This window comes from Rhopalosiphum padi, chromosome 1 (genome assembly GCF_020882245.1).
Source record: "Rhopalosiphum padi isolate XX-2018 chromosome 1, ASM2088224v1, whole genome shotgun sequence".
NCBI lineage: Eukaryota > Metazoa > Arthropoda > Insecta > Hemiptera > Aphididae > Rhopalosiphum > Rhopalosiphum padi.
Window position 1 is genome coordinate 1817080 of NC_083597.1, and position 21801 is coordinate 1838880.

At 29.0% G+C, this 21801-nt stretch overlaps 2 protein-coding genes across 4 annotated transcripts in view; one reads left to right on the forward strand and one right to left on the reverse strand.

The window, feature by feature from the left end:
• Positions 1-10178, forward strand: part of LOC132918175 (glypican-6-like) — a 54416-nt gene extending 44238 nt beyond the window's left edge. The window contains exons 2-8 of the mRNA XM_060979299.1: positions 3395-3556; positions 3691-3925; positions 5114-5270; positions 5854-6019; positions 6103-6233; positions 6727-7310; positions 8417-10178. Coding sequence (XP_060835282.1) covers positions 3395-3556; positions 3691-3925; positions 5114-5270; positions 5854-6019; positions 6103-6233; positions 6727-7310; positions 8417-8942 — 1961 coding nt within the window. The 3' untranslated portion in view covers positions 8943-10178. The remainder of the gene's footprint in view (positions 1-3394; positions 3557-3690; positions 3926-5113; positions 5271-5853; positions 6020-6102; positions 6234-6726; positions 7311-8416) is intronic.
• Positions 9838-14267, reverse strand: LOC132918183 (nuclear distribution protein nudE homolog 1). 3 transcript variants are annotated; one of them, XM_060979325.1, is made up of 7 exons: positions 13789-14267; positions 13493-13735; positions 13120-13268; positions 11582-11718; positions 10703-10849; positions 10543-10631; positions 9838-10482 (listed from the first exon to the last, which is right to left on the reverse strand). In XM_060979325.1, the coding sequence occupies exons 2-7, from the start codon at positions 13688-13690 to the stop codon at positions 10414-10416; spliced, it is 789 nt and encodes a 262-aa protein (XP_060835308.1). In that variant the 5' UTR covers positions 13691-13735; positions 13789-14267; the 3' UTR covers positions 9838-10413. The 3 variants fall into 3 exon arrangements, with proteins under 3 accessions (XP_060835308.1, XP_060835300.1, XP_060835294.1); XM_060979317.1 differs by having other exon boundaries at positions 10691-10849; positions 13493-13747; positions 13789-14265; XM_060979311.1 differs by having other exon boundaries at positions 10691-10849; positions 13789-14264.
• Positions 14268-21801: the final 7534 nt, after the last annotated feature.

Sequence of the window (21801 nt, forward strand, 5' to 3'; positions counted from 1 at the left end):
AACTATAGTAATTAATGGTTTTATTTTCAAAAATAAAAGTTTATGTTATTACAGTATACCTACTCCTTAAATATAGTAAAAAAAAATTTCAAAAATTTGAAAATTTGGTATTCAAAAATATTTAAAAATTCCAAAAATCAGAATTGTAATAAATTAATTTAATGAAAGGAAAAAGTAGGGTGAATATACTTGGTTGATCATCCTGTATAATAATATTAATATTATCGTAGTGCATGCAATGAATGGTGGTCGAATTGAAACGATGACAACACGAATGTCTTCGTGGTCTTGTATTAATTATTCAATTATTATATTATATTATACCTATACGTGATAATAAATAATATAATTGTATAATATTTTATTATACGAGTATACTACTATGGTCTTCCATCGGTTGTCGTCGTCGTGGACAGTCTCCAAAATTCAGTACATCTAACACACAAAGATACTTAGCTCGCGTCTATATACTCATATATTATTAGTGTTTATTACCTATCCAACTACTTATAGACTCTCACTCTATAAACGCTATATTTATATTTAACTAATACTAAAATACATATATTATGATTCGTGTATAGTCAGGTACAATAATATATACTTGTCGGGTCACCCTACGCGTTTTCTATCCGGCTCAGATACCTCGAAATCTGGAAGCCGATTCACTCCGTGGTACGGAACATTAAATTACTGTCATGACTAGGGCTAGGGACTTCATTCCCTAAAAAACCTTAAAATATGTATGCATTTATGCCTTTAAAAATTACCAAATATGCTATTAAAATATGCACTAAAAAAAATAAATAACAGTATTTAATAAAAACCTTTTTATTTTAATATGAATACATAATTAATAAAATTTTAATTTATAGTAAAAAAACTTGTCATAATAAATAATTGTCATAAAATAAAATAAAAAAATTAAAATTAAAATAAATAGATTAAATATTTTTAATAAAATAAAAATATCACAGAACGTCCTGTCTACGGGATTATAAATATATGTCATAATTTCATAGAATGTTATTTTGGTAATATTATCGGCTATCGCCTATCGGAATCACTTGTGAAGTATACCATTAAGTCCATAAATAACAACGGGAGCGTTCGGCGAGAAAAACAACAATACTAATTTTATATATATATGTATATAAAACCATAAAATTAATATTTCTGGTCTAGGAAATCGATCTAAATTTAAAATTGTTTGTATAAAATATTTATTTAATTATAAAACTACCATTTTCATATTAAAAATGCTCAAATATGCACTTATAATTAAAAAATGGTCAAATATGCAAAATATGCAACTATAAATTTTAAATATGAACTCGTATTACCATGAAATAAATTTCTATATTACTTAGCTATGTTTTTAATGATTATTGAAAAACATGCAAACTCCTAGAAGTCCCTAGCCCTAGTCATGACCATATATAAAATACCGTATTTCTCCTGAGTTCTCGTTTTCCTAGAAAACACAAAAAATACATGCTATGTTTCTCTATTATAAACATAAGAAATTGTCATCCACTTATTAATTTGAATTCGTAGATAATTAACATTGAAATATCATTTTGAAATTTATTACTACAAATTAAAATATAATTAAATTATAATTTTTTTATGTTGATAGATAATGAGCTAATTTTGTGTAGTAAATTTTTAACTTCCATAAAATTCAATCAAATCTTCGCCAAAGTAAAACTACTTACACTTTTTTTGTAAAAAATTATTATCGATAATTGACGAGTAGATCTAAAATATATAAGTATGTAAACAGATAAGTTATCATTTTGTTACAATACTTAAAATAAATACAAATTATATTCAATTGAAAGTGTGTGTTAGGTAAACATCATAATTGTTTCTAATATGAATTAAGTATAATATATTCAATTTATTTTTTTAAATGATGATTAAACAATTTTTAAATGGGGAAAATTTATATCCATATCATATACTTACTTATAAAGTGTACTAACCTTCGGTTCTTCAAACGTAACTTGAAGCTGTACAAATTATGCTACTGCCAAACGTTTTAGTCATTGAACCTATACGATGAGTATAATAATATTATACAATATATGCGGTATACAAAGGCTTTTTTTTTATCATAACATTTTTGTAAGAATAAAAAACACCGAGTGGGTTGAACCTTAGATAAATAGAATTCGTTATGTACTTTGTTGAACGGTTACCGAAAATGGCCAATTGTTAATGCCTTGGAGAAAAAAAATAGAATAGCCGTTATTACATAATAATATTCGGTATATAGTTTCACTATATACATAGGGCTTTCTTTTCTGTAAACGGGCTTCTCATCCACCGAAAGCCTATACAATTTTTTTTTGTTAAACGAATTTCTTTTAACTAAATATTTGCATTTCGCAATTCCGTATCGTTCGTATTATCATATTATGGACAATGAACGTAGACCGAAACTCGTTTATCGACCTATTTATCACTTCGTTATCATTCCACTTAGTCCACTACTTCGTTTACGTACTCAATTTAAAGTTAATTTGCGCTGTTGGAAGACTCGTGATGGTCTCTTCTTGTTCTGTGTACGTATTTTGTATAACGGGATCGTCTAAATCGTTCATGAATAGCTAGCATTAAATAAAAATCTAAAATCGTATCTATATTGTTCTGTAAAGAGGAAACATTCAAAAAACGATTACGATCTATGTATAATAGAATGTTTTTTCCCTTTAGATCAAGACGTTCTGCGCATTATTAGGTACCTTAGCTATACTTACCTAAAAATATATTGTTGACGAATTCGTTTTTAAAAATTTACCGTGACAAAGGAGAATCTTGAATACGTCCGACTAATTCCCAACGCCCTTAATTGACTTGTTTTTTCGTTTCAAAACGATTAGCCTCGTATAGTAACGTAATAATAATAATAATAATACACATTCGAACTAGTACCCACAATTTAATACACAATGAGCAACCTCGAATTCGTAAGGGTATCCGCATAATACTCATTTCATTCATAATTTTTGTGTTCTAAATTATTATATTACTTAAGTGCATAGATTGTTAAACTTATATCTATTATACTCAGTGCAAGGAATTCGACATTAGTGAACGAGATATCTCGATTTATTTGTGCTAACATTTTACTACGTTTAAATATTGTGATAAAAATCTAGTTAGACGACCGGCGATGTGGCGATATTCGCTGTATTATTATTATGCTGTGTAACATGTGCGTAAATATCGTTTAGCCCGGAGACTCTATAGACTGTTCTAAACATTATATTTAATCGAAAAATGTATATTATAATATTTGCCCGATGTATCCAATAATGCACATATAATATTATCATAATGTTCATAATACGACAAATCATTAACGACGGATTTTTTTCTTTTACAGGCGCTTTCTTGCAAGTGTGCGGAAAATCGCAAGAGACGTGTTGTCATGAAAATTCTGAACCGCAACTGGTGACCGTGGGCAGAAATATGTACGAGGATAAATTACAGACTTCATTAAAAACCCTGAGCGGCATGTACAAAGAGAAAGCTGCGAAATTCGATGGTTAGTATAACTTTATAATATTATTTTAAAAAAAATGTCCTAGTTGATTTGTTTAAGAATATAATATAAAAATCACAATTTTGCCGTCTGAGTGTTTGTTATTATTTTTTTCATCGTTTCTTGTTTATGTTTAGAATACTTCAGGGACATGCTGAACAAGGCAAGAATGGGTTTTCACGACATGTTCAAAAAGACGTACGGAATGATGTACGAACAGAACTCGTACCTGTTCCAAGATCTGTTCCGAGACCTGGAAAAGTATTACGACGCGGGCAACACGAACATCGTTGAGGTGTTGGAAAACTTCTTCTCCGTACTGTGTCAGAAAATGTTCACTGTCATGAACAGCCAATTTGCGTTTGACGCCAAGTGAGTGATTTTTCACGCTTTATCATTTCGACACACATTTTTCAGCATTATATCTATACAAACTACAAACTATAGCTTTTCCTCTCTGTGTCTCATATAATATATACACACGCGCGTCCATGTACATTTTATAATATTTTATGCGCCCCATAACGTATTTATAGTGAATACACTGTATATACCTACGCTCGTGACAATATCTCTCGGAAAACTTTTTTTTGTTTCTGCCTGAATAAACGAACTGCTCTTGCGGTCGACTTGGCACGAACGTCAAGCGATTTCGAAGAATTTCCGTTACGTTTTCAAAAGTTCGAGCTACTACACGAGTTCCGTTCGTACAACTTTACAATATATATTATCAGTTTACCATCATATATGTACGACTGCCACAGCTGCGGTCACGAAATCATAGTCTTCGTGTGTATACACACACAAACGCACGTACACACATTTATATACCTACGCGCAATAGCTATTGTATTCCGAAACGATACAGCAGGATGATTAACAAAGGATGCTCATCCTTTTTTAGAGCTAAACCGATTTATAAAAACTCAGATTTTTTATGCTATCATAACGATGTAATATAATTCCTCTTTTTCAAATGAGATAATCTCTCTTTTTTACAATAACAATACTTACTATATTATGTTTTTTTTTTATTATATAGTGGAGTTTTAGTACTTATTATTGTATATTATATATTCTGGCAGTTGTTTAAAATTATAAATGCTTATTGATTATAATATTTATTAAAATAATTTTGGAAACAGCATAATCCTGTACTCGTGGTAGGTACCTCGTACTTCGTAGTATGTTCGCGCACATTCTTTATTTTTTGTGCGTACGGTTATTAGTTATCACTATTATATATCACAGCTTCAGCGGACAAACTATAATTTCGTTTACTACAATTATTCAAAGATGAATAGTTTTTATTTAATCTTTTCAAATTATACAAACTTAAAAATAACACTAGATAATATTATAACATACTATCACAAGTTTGTAAGTGTGTAGTGTGTATAAGTTTGAGTCCTCAACTATTATTTATATGTATACATATTACATATATGTTATACAATATATTTCTTACTTGATTTTGGGGGATTATTATTGATTTTATACTTAAAGGTTGAATTTAGCTACGTTTTTATGACGCCGTTTGATTGATTATGTTATCCGCAGGTATTTGGTTTGCGTCAGTGAGAGCATGTCTGAGGTAGCGCCTTTTGGCGACGTGCCCGACAAACTTTCGGCGCCGCTGAAAAGGTCATTTGTCGCTTCCAGAACGTACGTCCAGGCCCTGAAAATAGCCAGTGACATTTTGGCCAACATCAACAAGGTTCGTTTTACACCGTGAAGTGTTATATTTGTATAATTCATTATATTTTAAGACATATTTAATTATAATAGTATATTCATTAATTGCGAACAGCATCACTAACAGCATACTATAATATAAATTATAATTATATGTTATATGAAGAGCATTCATAGGTGGGGAATTTTGATGATTTTGGCTTTAAAATAAACGTTATGAAATATTAATTATTCAGCCTTTATCATTTAAAAATGCGTAATTAGCATTGAGGATTTAGCCACAACATAAATAGCATAGTTTGTCTTGGAATGGATATACATAATTTATCATAATATACCAGGTATACTATAATACCAGTATGTTGTACCTATACGATTTTGTTTCATTGACATTACATCAACAAATTACCTATTATAATTGTATGCTACACATATGATTTGTTATTGTATTGAAATTTTCCACTAGAAAAACTAAAGTTTTATGTCACAGTAGTGACTATAGTGATTGGTACATTAAAGGGGGAGCAGAAGTTGTGTTATAAAACCAACAACTTTACTTATGCAATTGATATATATTAAAATACGATCGATTTGTAATATTACAGATGGCGCCTACCCAGGAGTGTTTAGTCGGCTTCACCAGAATGACCCAATGTCCAGCTTGTAGAGGATTGCAAGACAGCAAAGCTTGTAACGGCTATTGTTTGAACGTCATGAAAGGATGTTTGGCGTACCACTCGCAACTTGATCAAGACTGGAACGCGTTTTTAGGTATAGGCATTGGATAATTTTTTTTTATTTCGATTTTCATATACATTAAAGTATACAATATTATAACGGTTATCTATTTACAGATATCATGGAGAAGGTGAAAAAACGTCTGTTAGGGCCGTTTAACATCGAACTTGTCGTTATACCGATCAATGTAAAGATATCCGAAGGTATAATGAACTTCCAAGAGAACTCTCAGAAGGTTTCACAAAAGGTACAATATCTTATCTATTATCTACCTATAGTAACTCGTTGTTTCAAAAATAAAAAATAACCGTTTGCACTAAACAGTTTAATCCCAAAACCACACTAAACATGTGTTCAATACTAATCAAGTAAAATAATTTTACTGTATTGTAATTATTACAATTTGTGTGATATCGCTAATTCGATACATCATTTACAATTATCTGTACATAAAAAAACCACCATTCCTATGAAGGTTAAAAAGAAATAACCAAAATGATAATACTTATCCGTAGTGTATACATAAACGGTAGGTATATATATAGTACCTAAAAGTCTTCGGATCTATATTCTATTATTATTGTTGCTTACATGGGATTGAACTGCGATTTTCCTAGCTTTACCTATACAACCCTCACCTCAACCACCTATACGCTTATTTTGAATAACCAGTCGAAATTATATTTATCGAAATTATCTGGAAACTGTGTTAATGATTTCGTTGTGTTCGTGTCCAACAGGTGTTCGCCAACTGCGGTAAACCTACGTTGGGGCCATCACGTCGTCGCCGTCGCCGCGACGTGTACAACATCGACGACTACTATGACTACCAACAAGGACGAGTGATGAACGATGGCAAAAACAAGGACGCCGGTAAAGCCGACGAGGACGGCGAGGACGATATGGACGATGAGGACGACGAAGACGATGAAGACGACGAGTATGACGACGTGAAACCAGCGGTGCCACCTCAAGCCAGAAATGAAAAAAAAGAAAACGTCCAGGAAGAAAGCGGTGAACGGAAGAAGCAACAGCAACAGCAGCAAAGGAAAAACAAGAACAACAATGGTCCGAAGAACGGTGCCAGTGGTGGAGGAAACAAAAACAGGAAAAAGAATAACAAGAACAACGGTCTCGAAGACGAGGAAGAAGACCAAGGAGGTCCTGCGTTTGCGTTCCACAGGCTGCTCAAAGACATCGGCACCCATGTGTCGTCCACAAAAAACTTTTGGAAGAGATTGCCGTATGAGGTGTGCAATAATGAAGTGGCTGTGATCGAGACCGTTCAGAACACCAGTTGCTGGAACGGATCTGCATTAGCCAGGTAATTATAAATTTTGTTTAAAGCTAGTATTAGTTATTAGGTCGGGTAAAAAAAAATATTACTTGACTTTAAACACTATTTTATTAATAATATATTAAGACAAATATTAATAAGCATATATCGGTTTGATCTGTTTGTTAAAAAAAATTTTAAATAACCACCAGTGCGATAAAAATAAAATTTTAGGTTTATTCGTTAATCCATAATGTTTACTAAAAAATGGCATATTTAGTCGTGTCTGTCATCGCATCCACTTCGAAATACTGTCAAGGTATGCGATTAACTTGGAAGCACCCTATGATTTATTTATACGTGTATGAAACGTATGACCTGAAGTCTACATAAAAAAATCCATAAAATATGTTCGTAAAATCACATTTTTATAAAAAAATGTATTGCTAAAAAACTGACAAAACTACGTATTAGTAGTAAATATTTATAAGCTGTTAGCTCCGATGGGAATTTTATTATTGAAAGTTGAGCATTGAAAAACTGTGCATAACGTCATAATAGAACTTTTTTCTTTCGTAATCAACTATCACTGCGTCTATCGTGAAATGTACATAATATAAGCCCAAAGTTGAAATTTTGTTTCCGATCGAAATGCATAATAAAATAATGTAAAAATAAAATGTCAAGTTAACTGACTGATAAAAATATATATTATAAAATCAAAATATCGTGAAACTTGGATATAGTTACGCAAATACGATATATTACGTATACGCGACACGCGTTCAAAAGTTTTATTAACAACGTTATGCGTGGGACGTATTTTATGTTTACTTATAGCCGCATAATACTACGACTCAACCAACCGGTAAAAATGTGAAAATTCATACAAACCCGATACTTACTATAATGTTTTTTATGATTATCGACTATCAAACTTCATAAAATGTTAAAATATTTCATACGTATATAAAGTTAAGTAAACACAACGTTAAAACTGTAGTTCATTTATAATATTAATATACTGAGATTGGCTTTTAGCAACCCTTCACTGTTCCATATTATATTTACCTTCCCCTCAATATTTTCCCGAATCAGTTAAAATTACTATAATTTATTGATGTATAATATTGTCATGGTGATTTATTTTTCAGTTACGCCAAGGAGGTGATGAAAGACGGCATCAAAAACCAGAAGAGGAATCCCGAGGTGCCGGTGGACGTGACGCGGCCGAGTAGTCTGCTCAACGAACAGGTGTTCGCGCTCAAGGCCCTGACCAACCTGCTGAAGAACGCGTACCAAGGGCTGGACGTGGAGTGGGACATGGAAGAGGTATTCCACGGTGGCGAGTCGAGCGGCGCCGGCCCGATAGCGTCGTCGGGCGACGGTTCAGGAGACGAGGACTCGGATACCCTCAGCGGTCACGTGCCCTCGTCGTCTCCGTCACCGCCACCACCGCCGGCGGGCGGAAGCGGCTCGGTCACGACGGCCATCAACGCGGCCGGCACGACGACGCCCTCGCCGACGCGAACGGCGACGGATCCGTCCGACGGCGGCACAGGGTCTGGATCGAGCGCGGGCCACAAGGCCAAACCGACGCTTCAGAAAGCGCTGGCCACGTACCTGTTGCCGGTGGTCGCCGTCTGGTTCGGCGGTTCGTTCCTCGAGTGGATTCTGTGAGCGGGCCGAGAATGTTGTCCGTCGCGGTTTTTCCGTATTTTATTATTTTGAAATTTTATTATTTTTTTAAATCTTGTCGTTTTTGAACGGTGCCATAAAGGAACAAAAAAAAAAAAAAAAAATAAGAAAAAAAACAACTACAAAAAAACGTTCAGCGCGTGTTGTTTGACTGTGATAATTTTTTTTTTTTTTCGTGTACAAATATTTTATTTGTTAAGTAGCGTAGTCGCGTGTATATAGTGGCCCAGCGCGACTACCTTATCCTCGGGCAGCACACGGGCCCGCCCCAGATTTCTCTCAAAAAACCTGTAAGCAGCGAGTCTTCATCGAAAGTTTACGATATATTATAATATAAAATTAACAGTGACGTTTCTTTTTATGGTAGTTTATTGTATAACTACACAAACCTAACATCGTTATAGGAAACTAACATAATATTATTATTGTAACATGTATTCGTTTTAGTTTTAATTAATATTATAAGTATATTATATTGTATTCAAATATCTCATCTTGCAATCTGTAATTGGTTGTTTATGTTGTAATGGCTAAGGATATAAACATATATCTACCGTTCCGATAGACAGTATGTTACGCACTAGATACATCGCACATTACAACGTATATATTATTATTTTTATATATTTATTATCATCAAATTCTAAATTAACAGGTTTTCCAGTAAAATTTCCCTTGAGATCTTTGATCTTGAGAACTCTTTTGGTCAAATAAATTCATTTGCGCCGCTTTACCACAATATGGAGCAACAGCTTCTGTTAGTGTATTTTGTTTATGACGATTTTTTATTTGTTTTAATTTTTAAGTGAATTAGTCTAGTCAACATTCTCATAAATTGTAAAAATGTAGCAAACAAAGAAAAAATGTACAATTTCGATTTTCATTTATACAATTTTTTCTCTTTAATATATACATTTTTTTTTATTGGGTAAATATATTTTTGTAATACATTATTGTTTTATACATAAACATATGTGATTTAAAAATAATCTTATGTGCATAATATCATAAATATTTGTACAAACATATTATTGTCTGTCTTTCTACAAAAGAAGGGTCCATGTTTCGTTGTTAAGGCCTTATTTAATACTAATCTATAAGTAAATAAAATTAAAATAAAAACTTTTTGTCATAAGTTTTTTTGTAATGTAATTATGTACTTATATCATGTATATAAATAATTTATAATTAAATAAAAAAATATTAATTAAAAAGATACTTTACATTGCATTTGTCGTGAAACATTATAACATTTAAAATGTGTCATTGGGAAACTGGGAAATAGTATTTTAGAGATATGAACATACGAAACAGTCCCCCTAGGTCAATAGGATAATGCATTTCAGAGAGCAGATACACATATAAGACTTGAGGATTCTCAGCAGCATAAAAAATACACAGAATTCAGCTACAGAAGGCCAACCATTTGAGTGGTTTGCCATAAAGCGTTTTGTTAGAATGGGCAATTTTGAGTTTTAGCAACATTCATTTGCTTGGCTTCCACTAGTTTGAGTTCGAGAACCTATAAAAACAATTATTATATTTAACACCATTAATATAAGTACTAATTAAAATAACTTACATTTACTTTTCTCATCAGATCTCCAACGATATCACCAACTCTAGCTAACTTGGTAGGTGGTGAATGAAATACAACAGTTCCACTTAAACCTAAAAAAATTAATAACAGTTTAATATTAATTCATCAAAAATATTTTTGATTAATTTACTTTTTGTATGACTTTTTGGTGTGTTATCTGCTGAAGATGACAGTCTATTGTCTACCGCTGCTCTAAAACTGCTACACCGCCTGACTGCAGCCGCAGCTTGAGATTCATTCATTTCAGGATTTAATTTGCGCTCTTTACTTTGAATTTCTTGCTTTAATTCTAAAAATAAATGTATTAAAGTTATAACTAAGTTTGTTGATGATGAGTAAATTAATCATGTATAATAAATATTTTATATACTATTTAAAATTCTATAGTTTAATATATTTCACTATTCTGGCAAAAAATAAATCTCATTATAACTGAGTAAATAGAAATAATTTTCAGTGAAGTCCAGTTTTGGTAATATAATAACCCAATCAATATTATTTGGTTAACAAATACAGTACCGCAGACTAATGAAATATTTACATTATATTCAACATACTTAATTATTCATTTTTTATTAATACTAGGTATTTTCCAACAAGAAATAAAAACAAACTGAAATATAAATCAAAATAAATTATGCATATAAACATTTATAAATTGCATGAAGCTTGGAAATTCAAGATTGACAATGAAGACATAAAATATAAACCAATAAAATTAAAATACAAAAATATTTAAAAAAAAAACTAAATTGTATACTTTAATAATATGAAAATAAATATAAATTATAAATATGTAATTAAAGAAGTTTTATAATTTACTACTATAATCATTTGTATTAGATTATCGTTATTGATTTCTGTACAAAGTGTATAACACTGATAACAGATGTATCTTTAGTGAACTTATTAGTGTTTTAGATTTAATATCAACAAACATAAGTATAAATAATAATAATTGCAAGTCTAATAAATATTTCAAAGTAAGAAAAAATGTATTACTGATTGACTTAAGACTTACCGCTAATTTCATCTTTTAACCTTTGAACCATAGCTTGCAAACTTTCTTTTTCATCAAGTTCTACTTCAAGGAGTGCGTTTCGTTCAATTGCATCATTCATTTTAGTTTCAAAATCTCCTAAAGATGCACAAGTTTCTCTGAAAATATAAATCAATGAATCATTCATTTATCTAGGTAGTATAATAAAAAATGTATACAAAAGTTATTAAATTTAAAATTTTAAGTTAATATATAAGTCATATTTCTTATTAATTTTTACAAATAATTTAATTGTTATTAAGAGGATGTCAGCACACTTTGTTTTATCTCTTTAGCCCACACGTAACGTAAACATAAAGCATTCACATGAAAACAATTTTTTAAGTAATCTTAGAGTGAAACCATCCATTACAACAATTGTAGAAAACATTTAAAGCTGATTTTACTTTAACATAATTCAAAAATTATATATTAATATGTTTATCTATGTTATATTCATATGGGTCTGAGAAAAAATACACATCTTCTGTTAAGATAAACCTATAGATAATACTGTATTAAAAATGTTATTCTTAATAGTAAGTCACCAATTTAATGAAGATAAACTAATAGTTAATGTAATGGTAAAAATAATCACTTTTTTAAATATTTTATTTTATACCAATCAGTTAGTTATATTACATTTTAATATATTGTCCTAATATTAGTTGGCAAAGATGTATAAATATTTAATAGTATGAGTTATAAATAATTAAATACAGCAGAGTAAAAATAGAGGTGGGCAATTATTCAATTTTATAATCAATTATTAAACATTGAATATTGTAGTTAAATCAAACAATTTAAAATAATTACAATAATAGAATATTGGTAATAAATGATTAAAATAATTCAAGAATACAATTTTTTGTTTTACTTGTATACTTTTACCAACAGATTTATTAATTATAATTTTTAGAGGATATAACTGGTACGTACCAGGAAGAAAAAACAGTTTAACATGATAGAAATGCCATTACTTTTCTTTATCTCAACTACCACCTGATAATAGCATCACCTGCTTTATATAATTCCATACAACTCAATTACTATTTTTGTTTACACTTGTCTTATTAGCTTACTAAAAATTCTTACTGCTGTGGTCATACTCTTACAGTATTATATTTTTTCTTTTAAAACATATTCTCATATATTTCAACAATTAATACTGGACTCCCAATTTAATAATATTATTTTTCAACACCTTTCATACTTCTTGCATATATTTATTCCATTAAAATATTGTCATAATTCACACGAGTGTCATTTTTGCAGTTCAACAATTCATAACATATAATATAATTGTACTAGGACTACTAGGTACCAGCTATAGTTGAGATAATGGAAACGTGCTGAATCCTATACTCAAATAATAATATAACGCAATTACTTTTATCTAATAATATTCAATTAATAAATTATACTGGAATACAAATAAAAATTATAATAAATAAATAAATAAAAATATTTTGAAGAATCTCGATTATGCAATAAGAATTATTGATTAAAAACCAACAAACCTTTGTGATTTTTCTAAGTCTTCAGTTTTCTGTTCCAACTCTCTGATGTATTTTACATAGTTTGTTTCTCTTTCGTGAAAATGAATAGCCTCCTCTTGTAAACTATGTATTTGGTTCATTAGATTTTGCTGCTCTTCACGATTTTTAGTCTATAAAGTCATAAAACATATTATGTAGCCATAACTCATTTTTAATAGAATTTTTGTACATTGGGTGAACTGTAATTTTATCTTAAGACTCAAAATAATCAACAAAGGAAAAAATAATATACCACAGTTCACATTTTATATTAAATATTAGATTAGTTTAAACTATGAGCCAAATGTTTTTTTTTTTTTATTAATAATTAAATCTAATCTAATTGTGTACATACCCTTGATGTATCGAGATCAAATTGTAATTGATTGTTTTTTGATTTTAGCTCTTTGTTGTTTTTCTCCAGAACCTCAACATCCATTTCCAATTCACGTTCCAGTGACTGAGACTGTTCTCGAAAATCATCATACTCTTTTTCCAGTGCTTTGTATTTTTCTTTCCAGTCTTCATTATCCATTTCTTTTTGATTAGTCATTATTTCTTGATTATAACAACCGGGCGATGAGCCAACTAGTCAGACCTGTCAACCTAGCTGGTATCAGATGTTGGATGTAAATACCGAAATACACATACCTTGTTTACAAAACGACAAAAACGGGCAACAATACAATTACTGGCAGCGAAATGGTTTGTTTAATCGTCTGTTGTCTGACCAGTAATTGATTTGATGCTTGTCCTCGAAGCCTCGTACAGTTTCCGATATCCTTCTACGAATCACTGACTCGTTCAGTAGTTGCCTCCTGGTGAAGAGTGTGTGATGCACTTTGACGTACAGATTAAATCGGAGACTGCAGAGCTCTCACTTTTCATCGATGATCGTAATTAATTTCGGAACGAAATTGATAGACAATCACAATAATATTGCGCTACAATAACACAGTCGATCCGAATAATAGAAAGTGCTATATCGTAACGTTATCAGTTGCAGCTGTGGACTGTGTTTTTGGTTTCACAACACAACTGACACGAAATATTCGATGTGACGAAACGATTGACTGCAAGAGCGCACGATAGTTTAGGAATTAGGCAACTAATAACTAGTGATTAGTGGAGACTCGCGGGTCGTGCGAAACGTTTCGTTCCGTCGTTCTGGTCCAGCGATCATCACGACGGTGGTGGGAGTCACTGGTGCCAAAATAATCGTGCGCAGTGTGACCACGGTTTAAATTACCGTATTCGCGGTGGCACGATGATGTTCGGTAAAAGTATAGGTAGTTACTCAGCGTTGAATTTTATAACTATTGTCTATTTGTATATTATGTCTATTAATTACAATTTACGTAATCGTGTACAAACTACAAATGATTACTGATAAAATGCATTACGTTTCTCCATTCACTATTTTTTTCCCTCGATGGTATCGCCTATATAGCAAAGGATCGTTTGCAAAACACTTATACTCCGACCATATTCACTAGACATTGTCATCAGTTTGTATCCGAGTCACAGTCAATGGCATGTGCAAGAGGGATGATAATTTATTCTCCTAACGGCCTTTTTTATTTTTTTTTTTTACTTCAAACATGAGTTTGAACTTTTGACTTCGAGTTAATCAACATAATATGCAGTTTTTACGTGCCTGTTGAAAACAACATTTCGTATTGGAAATAAATGCTGTAAGTGATATCAGAGATAATAAATATAGAAATAAATCATATTTTTGTCGTTTATGTGATTACCTAGTGTCGGTGCGAAGAGAGAATTATAAGAAATTATGTTTTTATTATGGATAATGAAATGGTGGGCCGGTGGGTGAGAAATTATCAACGGATAATAATAATTCAGTATTGAACTATAGCAAGTTACTAATTACTGCGATAGTTATTAGGTTTTAGGTGGATGTAGTTTGAAGGAATATTATGAGACCATTTAATAATTAGCCTCTGAAAAATTTCAAGTTCACCACGCCTTCACTCCCCCCACTTTCACACCATTCCTAATTCCTGTATATACTATAACTAACTAGTAATTTTAGTTTACACGCTAAAATATATACGAAATTTAAAATTACTAGAGAAGTTCTAAGCTTTACTATTAATTTTTTTATTATTATATACATTTTTTTAAGTAAAGGGACTTGTGTGTAAGATTTTTAAATATATAGTGATTGTATTTTAAAAATCTTAACCTAAAATCTATTGGCCTAAAACTGTTTATCTGTTTTATTTTGTTTGGAAAATATTTTGGTTTTTTAAGAATGGAATTTTTTTTATTAATGAATATACAATTTAACAATATTAAAAGAAAACCAATCAACTAATCGTAAGTTTTAATATTAAAGATAAAGTATTAAAATACCAGACTTAGATGTTGTTAATTTATATATTATAGATATTAAATTATTAAATTACTAATTAATTGTCCTAGAGATGAAATTACATATAAATAATATATATATATATATATATATATATAATATATAAGTTATACATACTAAATACTAATTATTCCTACTTGTAATAGTTATACTAACTCACTTGTTACTCGTTAGTTGTTAAGTGCCATGATAATATTATTTCATATTATTTTGTTATTATGAAGCTGGAAAAACGCACTCATGACAGCGATGCCACTAAAAAGCCTATCTATTACGCCGCGTGACCATAATTATGAGTTTATGACATTTAAGTATAATTTGTAGGTATTATCTACAAATCTATAATACTATATCAAACAAAAACTTGTCACAGATGGGTGAAATTACCCAGAAAAATGCATGCACATAATATATATTTATTTTATATCTTATCCAGATAAATATTTTTTTTAGTTATCTATAATGTTTATCTTAGATGCATCAGCCGTACCAGGACAAGACGTCAAGACGTGTATCCACCTATTTAGATAAATTTTATAATTTACAATACAAAAAATCGAATATCTATAAGCAATTTAGATTTTTCAAAAAAACAATAAAACCTATTCTTAGAAGTGTTTCATATTATATTTTAAAAAGTTAATTCGATTAAAGAATACAACAACAAATAAGTAATGCTTGTATGTTGCTGCTATTACACTGTACCTACATGTTTTACTATATAAATTATTTATTATTACTAATTACTGTTATTAATAATATTTAGTGACGTATACGTTCTTGGTCTTTGAAAACATGTAGAAATACAGTTCATATATAGGCATTAGCTATATAGAATAATATATCTGACAATAATATTCACGCAAACAGATTCATATAGCAGTACCTAGGTCATAATGTTAATATTATATTTATATATTTATTTTTAGTGCCATGTAGAGCACTAGAGCATAATATGTACATTTCTAGAAGATAACGTTATTATATTTACCTTTAATTATAAGTACCTAAGTACCGCAGACACGGGTAAATTGTGTACAATTGACGGACGTTGCACTATAAAAACGATGTTTACTATATCGATTGCAATAAATAATTTAGAATTTAGAAATAACTCTAGCCAGAAATATAAGTCATCACTAAGTAATCATCATTTTCATTACATTTAAATAATAGTAGAATTTAAAATGTTATGTTTTGCATATTTTACATGTAGTGATTAAGAATAAATTATAATATTATCTACTTAATATTATGTTTAATGTTAATACAATTATATATTTTAGCAGAAGCGCCTATACTCTCCTAGAATTGCAGCACCAAAGTGGATTATTATTATTTATTCACATGCAAAGTCACGACATGTGTCCTCGATGTAATCTAATATTTAGAACTGAACAATTAACGAACAAAATGACATTTTTAAAAAGGTACCTTCTTGCCCATGGGCCATAAAACTATCTTTCTTCCGTGTAACCAATGGTAATCAGTAATTACTAAAAAATAAAAAATAAATTTAATTTCCATATTTAAAGGACAAAATTCACGTTTGAATCACGTTAAATTCAAGGATTTAAGTATCTCTTCTTGTAACTCAAGCATTCAATTAATATAATTTTTATTAAAAATGGCGCATGCCTATAAACATAAATCGACAATTTATATTAAAGATAATATTTATATATATATATATATATATATATATATATATATATATATATATTATATGTATATATGTATATGTATATTATACTGGATGATTCATATTTACTCTATTTCTCTAATTTGTTTATGATGTCATTCAAAAGCTGATCTTTAGAATTTCTATAAATTCTAAAAGAATTTATTTCTTATGAAATACAATTATGTATATCAACCTATCATAATATTAAAAATTTAAAAGGAAAATAAATTAATTTAATGATTATATCAAAAAACATATAACGAAATAAACTTGGTAATATAGGCTGAGTATCACTGCTTAGAATCGTTTTTCATATATACCTATAACGATATATGTTATATTAGAATCCAAATTTAACATTTTCATAATAATGATCCACTACTCACTAGACACCTAATGTACAACAATGCGGTACCAACTTTCCCATCATTTTTAATTTTTACAACTTTTGAAAATAGAGTTTTAAAAACCCGAGCTTAATACCTTTTGTATAAAGTATTCAATTAAAAAAAAAAATATATATATCGAAATCTATCTATTTAACGTAACTCGAGTTCTAACTATTTTTACTGTGAGAAAAATTTTAGTACTAAAATATTATCAATTCTGACACTATTAAGAGGACGCAACACCGTTAGGTTAATTTAAAAATTAGTGTGAATCGATCTACTATGAAACTTGAACTTGAATAATCGAAAAAAATCAACGTAATTTTCTGAGCGTAAATTTGCAATGTTACGTATTTTTAAGATGGAGACAACACATGATGTAGTTACTAAATTGTAGTAGGATATGTGTAAGATATTTGAATTATCTACATATTTACATATTTACATAATGAAAGAAAGAAAAAATAATAAAAGAGAACCAAATATATAATATAGGTACATTTCTTTTTTTCAAAGTTAAACATAGGCAATTATAAATGTATTCATATTAAATTTTTTTAAATTTATTCTATATTCAAAATCATTATAATATATTAATTATACATAATAAATATGCCAACTAAAATTATTTACAGTTGTTATCGAAAACAACTAAAATAATTATTTATTACCCTAAATCAAACGTCAATTTATGTTAATTATGTTTTATTTTTAGAATTTCAGTTTTAGTGATTACCCAAAACAATACGCAAATGCATATGCAAGTCATAGAAATTCGATAATACTCCAGTACCTGTATGATTAAGTTGTTTTAAGAACAAGAATAGTTACCGCCTTTATACGATAGTTCACACCTAGTAAAGATAAGAGACGACGATTCCATAGAATGGGAGTTGCATATGTGATATTAATGTAAGGTTTATTATTTTCTAGGCATTTAATTCCAATGAATAAATTAGATAAAGTGTGTCAGTTATTAGCATAACATTAGTTTGCTCATTTATAATATAAATATTCCTTAAAACTATATAATTACATTTATAACTGTAACAGAAAATTAAAGCAAAGTGCCAAGTTAAATACACGTTTGTACACAGTTATACTGTCTAAAGTACAATTGTTTGAGATATATATTATGTAAATTTCAATGAGATGTCCACGTCCTACTGATAAAGAATAAAATAAAATAACGTTTTTTAATAATAATAGAAGTACAACAGCTATTATAAACGATATAGTTAGCTTAAGTTGGGATCCTAAAAAAAAAAAATACAATTTGGCACTACGCCCATGTATTCTCAATTTACGAAAACTGTTCAGTAACAAAATTATAAAAAACTATACGTACAGGATTATTAACACACCGCAAAAATAAGTAAAATATTATTTTACGTATGAACAACGTTACTAATTATTCCATTTGAATATTATATTTTTAAAGAACATAAAATAAAAATAAAGAAATGCCTAAAATAGATATAATATAATTTATTTAACAACAACTTTAGTATTATTATCAATTATTTAAAAGTTTGTTAAATAAACATGTTTATCAATTAACTTCTGTGTTCAAAATAAAAAAGAGATTTTTTGGTCGCTTTTATCATTTTTTAAACTATTAGACACTACTACCATATAGTACTGTTTAAACATAATTAATAAATTCAATTATTTGATTTTGATAAAATAAATAAAGTAATAGATTATAGATTATTATAAATTGTGATTGCGACTATTATTATTTATTAGGTAGGTAAATGTAATAATTATAATTTCTAGTAAATATATGTAACAGGTATATTTTAAAATTAGAAAACCGGAGAAGTGTGTATAATAACTACGATATAGTAGGTTTTGAGTGTAGTTAAATTAAAAAAAAAGCGTTAAACGTTTTGTACGAGTATGTGAATTTATGTGCTTTTTCATTTTTATTCTAATATTATTTTTAAATTTATTATATTGAATGTGCACAGAATTTTTGTTCTTATATTAGGAACTCATTGCACTTTACTTACCAAAAACATGTATTTTTTACTTAACTGTTATGCATTTAAAATATAAATCCAACTATTATAACGTATATACATCGGTAAAATTATATTATACTTGATACGATATAGACATGATGAGATGAAACATGTACATTATAATTATTATAGTTTGATAGATTTAGATTGAGGGGTTCTCAAAAAATATCTATACTAAGTTTTTTGGTAGAAATTGGAGTATAACCTTTGACTGAAAATGGACACAATGATAATAGTCAAGGGTAACTTCGGAAGAAAACCGTTATACTCAATATTTAATAATAATTTATTTATTTATAAAATGTACAAAATAAATAATCAATTATAGAAATTCAACAGCATTTGAACTTCGTTTTATTTAATTTTAATATTAAATGTTCAAAGAACAAAAGATTCAACTAAAAAAATACCGGCAAATTGATAATATAATTTTTTAACAAAACATAAATATTATTATAAATTTAATAGATAGTTAAACACACATGTGTTTTTAAATAAACTGAATAAGAAAGAAATTTTTTTTTTGACATGCAACATGTTAAATAATATTATTGTTTTTTTTTATCATTTTTATCGTTTTTTGATATAAGTTTATGCTGCTATATCCTGTTTAAACATATTTAATAAACTGTATCATTTGTTTTTAGTGTATAAATAGAATAGGTGGAAGGAAGTTGTTGTTGCGGCAATGGACCTTAATGGTCTTTAAGACGCCTTAGAAGAAGAGAAGAAGAAGTATAAATAGAATATTTTTGTAATTATAACTGTTATTACTTATTATATAGGTAGTGATACTAGTGAATCAATGTAACAGGTGTATTGTATGTTTAGAAAAAAATCAGGAATATTTTTATTAGGTTTTGAATATGCCTCGTAGCACAGTTTTGTGATCTTTTATTAAATGTTAAATTGTGGAAATGAGTTAACCTGATGAATTAATACTAATATATTTATATAAATTATAAAAAAACTTTTTTTTTCTTAACACGTCGTGTAAATGTTATAAATGAATAATTACTTTAATCATTAATTTATTGAGTAATAATTTGTAGTAGTAATAAAACAATTATCATCAAGAAATAAGTTAGAACTAAGTAAAAGTAGTGAGAAGTAGGGGCGGATCCAAGGGGGACTATGGGGGCGACCCCCCATTCCCGTTTCAGGCTTAAGTTTTTAACGTAATTAGTTCATAGTTCATTATTCGTATTTTCTAAGACATCATAGATATCATGTTTTTCCTTTAAAAATTGCCCCTACTTATCTTGGCCTAGATCCACCCCTGATGAAAAGAAGATCATTGTCAAAAGATAAATATGAAATTTATAAACAAGAAAGCTCGTAATTGTGATAATAAGTATAACCAGAGGGGCATTCAAATAAAAAATAAAATAATATAAAATGTGATTATATATACCTATACCTATCGCTAAACATATTATTTAACTTACTACAATATACTTTGTGATTATGTTTTTTTAAATATTATACCTTTTGGCCGTCGGTCATCGAAAATGTATATGATTCGATTTCGGTGTACTAGAATAAAAAATATATGTAGTATATTCGTAATAATACCTATACATACTACTATGCAGCTATCTATGAAAAATCGTGGCCATAAAAATGTACTTTGCACATTTAATGTATAATAACTAATAATACATACTTATATAATAGGTATAATGTTATAATGTTGTTGCCATGTGAGCAATTTTCAAAAGCAACTATTGTTGAATAACGACTGTAACGACAACTCCATAAAATGTATTGATGTTATGCCGTCGCTATCGGGCTAGGTTAGGTATACGTATAACCCTCAAAATATGCTATTTAATGCACAGTGTAGATGATAGTATAGCATTGATGTTTTAGTTTAATATGTTGTGAATAAAAATATTCATAAGACCGCGTCGTACTATGTACATGGTGTTACATGGAATAACATTACAATCAGTTATGATATGACACAATATTAGTAATATAACTATTAAATTCATACCTAAAATACTAATACAACTATTGTAGTAGTACCTATGTCGCTATATCCGGCACACGTTAAAATTAACACGTCGCTGTGTGTTTGATAATTTAATTGTAAATTATATTATGTAATTTTAATAAGTGCTTCAACGAAACAGTATATAATAATACATTATTAAACCGGAAGAT

What these genes read in the sequence shown, in the direction of transcription:
- LOC132918183 (XM_060979317.1), bottom strand. Translation starts at nt 13,690, where the DNA reads ATGACTAATCAAAAAGAAATGGATAATGAAGACTGGAAAGAAAAATAC. An exon ending in GTTAAAAGATGAAATTAGCG is followed by an intron (nt 10,850 to 11,581) that starts GTAAGTCTTAAG and finishes ATTTATTTTTAG; the next exon opens with AATTAAAGCAAGAAATTCAA. An exon ending in ACCAAAAAGTCATACAAAAA is followed by an intron (nt 10,632 to 10,690) that starts GTAAATTAATCA and finishes TAATTTTTTTAG; the next exon opens with GTTTAAGTGGAACTGTTGTA.